Source organism: Cicer arietinum, chromosome 1 (genome assembly GCF_000331145.2).
Source record: "Cicer arietinum cultivar CDC Frontier isolate Library 1 chromosome 1, Cicar.CDCFrontier_v2.0, whole genome shotgun sequence".
In the NCBI taxonomy this organism is placed as follows: domain Eukaryota; kingdom Viridiplantae; phylum Streptophyta; class Magnoliopsida; order Fabales; family Fabaceae; genus Cicer; species Cicer arietinum.
In genome coordinates this window covers 39,821,884-39,825,672 of record NC_021160.2, presented here as the reverse complement: position 1 = coordinate 39,825,672, position 3,789 = coordinate 39,821,884, and the positions used below count along the sequence as shown (strand labels likewise).

The 3,789-nt window shown below is 34.3% G+C and overlaps 1 protein-coding gene across 1 annotated transcript in view; it reads left to right on the top strand.

The window, feature by feature from the left end:
* Positions 1–3,789, top strand: part of LOC101503894 (nuclear-pore anchor) — a 34,968-nt gene that overhangs the window by 28,373 nt on the left and 2,806 nt on the right. The window contains exons 41-47 of the mRNA XM_073369406.1: positions 4–80; positions 361–432; positions 887–1,042; positions 1,134–1,187; positions 1,318–1,441; positions 1,521–1,588; positions 1,660–1,788. Coding sequence (XP_073225507.1) covers positions 4–80; positions 361–432; positions 887–1,042; positions 1,134–1,187; positions 1,318–1,441; positions 1,521–1,588; positions 1,660–1,788 — 680 coding nt within the window. The remainder of the gene's footprint in view (positions 1–3; positions 81–360; positions 433–886; positions 1,043–1,133; positions 1,188–1,317; positions 1,442–1,520; positions 1,589–1,659; positions 1,789–3,789) is intronic.

Genomic DNA, 3,789 nt, shown 5'->3' with positions numbered 1-3,789 from the left:
AAATTGAGCTGGAAGGTTGTAAAAAAGAAGTTGAATCACTGAAAAGCGAAAAAGAGCATCTTAATCACGAGGTTTCTGAGGTATTGCCTTTTCAAACACAAGAAATTTTTTAGTGTTATACACTGTTGCATATATTTATTTCGATTTGTAAGAATTACCTTGCATTAGTTGTCAGTTGTCTCAGGCCCAGTTGTTTGGCCCATGTAGTAAGTAGTTACCTTTTAAAATATATATATTAGCACTTGTACATGGAATTAGAATTGAAATAACATTCAGAAATATTTTCATATTTTCTACTCACTGTTTTAGTCTACCTTCACCGTTATTTCTAATTTGTTTTATCTGTTTTATCATCTTAAGTTGCTTGAAAGGAGTAAAAATGTTGATGCGGAGGATTATGATCGAGTGAAGAAACTTGTAAGAGATTTGCAGGTTGTTATAGAGTTTTCATTGTTGTTCAAATTGATGCATATCTCTCCCTTTTAGGAGTTGTCTGACAATTAATTTTAACTGTTCAATTACTCTTGGTGTTGTGTTGCGTTGCATATGTTTAAACAATTTAAAATGTTCATAATGTTCACAAAGAATCACTTTGACAAGTTTAGGCAGTCTTTACTTTGGTCAAAAGCTTTTTATAGTTATTTGTTCAGCCAGTGTTCTTTGTAATCTTGGGATTGTTAGGTTTGTTGCCAAGCTAGGCTTGGTTGTTTGAAAGTTGCCATGCACTTATTTCAAAAACAATCACAACATTTATTTTGCATATTTATGCTTGAATGGAGACTCAAATTATTTGTTTTCTGTGTTAATTGACACACAGACACACACTTGTTAAGTTTTCAATTTATTTATACTCAATTTGAAGAAATATCTTCATTTTTCTCATCAGGATAAACTAAGAGATAGGGATGCTCAGATTGAGCAAACGGGTAAAATTATTTCGGAAAAGCAGGATGCTTTTTCATGTTTAGAGCAAGACCTTTCCAACTGCAGATTGGAGCTTGCAGAGAAAGAGAAGAAAGTTAATGACATGCTGCATATTGAGGTCTTCGACTTATTCTGTCATAATTTTAAATGTTTGTAAAAGAATATTTTGAATTCGTTACAAAGTTGTTGTTTTATTGTTGTTCAAACAGACCAACCATAAACAGGATGTGGAAAAGAATAGGAAAGCGCTGGCTCAATTTAGGGTGAATATAAGTTCTTGTTTAGAAAAATGCTTAGAATTTTCTATTTCTAACTCTACTGTGCAGATTTTGTTGTTGATATTATTGGTTTAATTATTTGTTTCATCCTTTGTTTCCTTTTTCATACTTATAGAAAAGGATCGAAGCATTATCAAGGGAAAGGGATGTATTATCAAAAGAAAAGGAAGTATTATCAAGGGAAAAGGAAGTATTATCAAGGGAAAAGGAAGTATTAATAAAGGAAAAGGAAGACCTAGGTATATTTTCATTCCTTATTTTGTACCTTTTTACTATTTATTGGTGGAATGTTTCTAAATTTGGGAGGTTGTATATTAGGGAAAAGGTTAACAAGTGATACAACTGGCGAACAAGCGATGAAGGAAGAAAAGGACGCCAGAATACAGGTTAGTGGCTTGTTTTATATTTGTGTTTTAAGGGTGAAGGAAGACAAGTGATTCAGCTTTCTGTTTTCTAGATGCTGGAAAAAACTCTAGAGAGAGTGAGAGGTGAATTGTCTAAGGAGAAGGAAGACAAATCCTTGGAGAAAAATAGGCGACTGAAAAATGAAAAGGCCATAATGGACTCTTACAACAATGTTGAGTTGGTATTTCCCGCCTTACTGTATTACTTTTTTCTTGTCTTCTGCTTTATTAGATATTCTACTACCATATTGTTAAAGAAAATGAAAAAATATATTATTTTTAATGTAAATGATTATGGTACATTTAAATATCTTTCGAAATGAAGATATTGAAATTTTTGTTTTTATAGGGTCTGGTAGAATATTAGAAAATATCTTTTATATTATATTAGAGTATCTTGAGTTATTTTCTATAATCAATTTATAATCATAGAGATATTTTAGAATATCTCTAATTATTATTATGATTTGTTCTTGATTTAAGATTAAGTCTATGTTTTTCTATAAATAGATATTAGTATTGAATCTTTTGTAATCAAGTTAGCATAAAGCTATTATCAATAATATTCAAACCCTTATTATTTTCTCTCCTCATTTTCTCTCCTCATTTTCTCTAAAATCCTATAACTTCAACATGGTATCTAGAGCCTATTTCGATCCTCCTTGAAGATCCCGCCTCTATTCTGCTGTCGAATTCCCAACAGTTAGGTAATATAATCATAGTTTCTCTTTTCCAACATTGCGACACGTTTCACCCGTTTTCCGTTCAGATCGCTATTGTCGTCGCTGCCACTATGTCCGAAAGCCCATCGCCAAAAGCCGTCACATGCGTTCTCACGCACTGCTAATCTCTCCTACGAGTAGATCTCACGCGCCGCCGTCTCCACAGCGTGTGGCACCGCGTTTTGACGCCTCTCAGTTGCTGTTTGGTCGGTCAATCACGCCTCAACCTTGCGGTTTCGAATCTGCCCTCCTATTCTAGTTTCGGGCTACGGTTACACCTACTACCTTAAGATCTGCCGTCTCCATCTGCCGTCGCTGCAGAAAAAGTTTTCTAGCAAGTTTTCCGACACAACCACTTCCATTGTGTGCGGAATCTCCCAATCTATGCAACTCATATATTTTTTAGGTCAAAAGTTGATCCGCTCACGCTCATGTGCCTCCAAGATCCGTGGTGTTCATCTCACGCGCCACCAACAACAACCTCGAGCTCAGGCTCACCTTTCCGCCTTCCGGCAAAATGTTTCAGTCGTCTAGATTGAGTTTTCCTTCCTGATTTCAGATCTGTTTTAAGTTTTTTCTTTCGAGCGACATGCATACAGATTGACAATTGGTCCCAGATACACTGGCCCCATCTATGTTCCAGATGTACCGGCCTTGCCTTTCTCTCCCTGAAGCATGCCGCTCTCTCCTTGAAGCAAATTCAAGTTTAAATATTTTGAGTCTCTAATATTATTGGTTTGAAACTTCCAAATGTAGTTCTTTAAATAGATATTAGTATTGAGTCTTTTAAGATTAAGTCTATGTTTTTCTATAAATAGATATTAGTATTTAGTCTTTTGTAATCAAGTTAGCCTAAAGCTATGATCAATAATATTCAAACCCTTATTATTTTCTCTCCTCATTTTCTCTAAAATCCCACAACTTCAACATGGTCTATTGCATGTGTTGATCCATATAGCTCTACCTATCTTGTGTGAAACAAGGGGTAGTTTGTTGGCATGACTAGAAAAATATGATTTTTATTCACCAATTTATGTGAGGCACAAGAGATACACAATTTGGTAATCAAAGTATCCCTAAAATATAGGTGTATATGAATATATTATGGGACATCAGCTCTAACATGTCGAAAAATATGTAGTTGGCACATTAATTATGTTATAGAAGATTTGGAATATCTTACAATATCTTGACATTGTGTCAGAATATCTTAGATTATATCAGTGTGATATTTAGTTTTTGTTCTTTACCTTGCAACAACTAATTTTATACTGCTTGTCCATGAGATTATACTTGCCTAATCTTTGTAAGGTTGGTCCCATGGAACATGATGTGATAACTAGTCTCAGCTTTACACCACCACCAATCCAGTTTATCATAAAACATGTAGAAGTGAACTGTCATTGTTACTGCAGGAACTACTTCCTAAGATTCCAATGAAAAAATTTAAATTCTGATCTG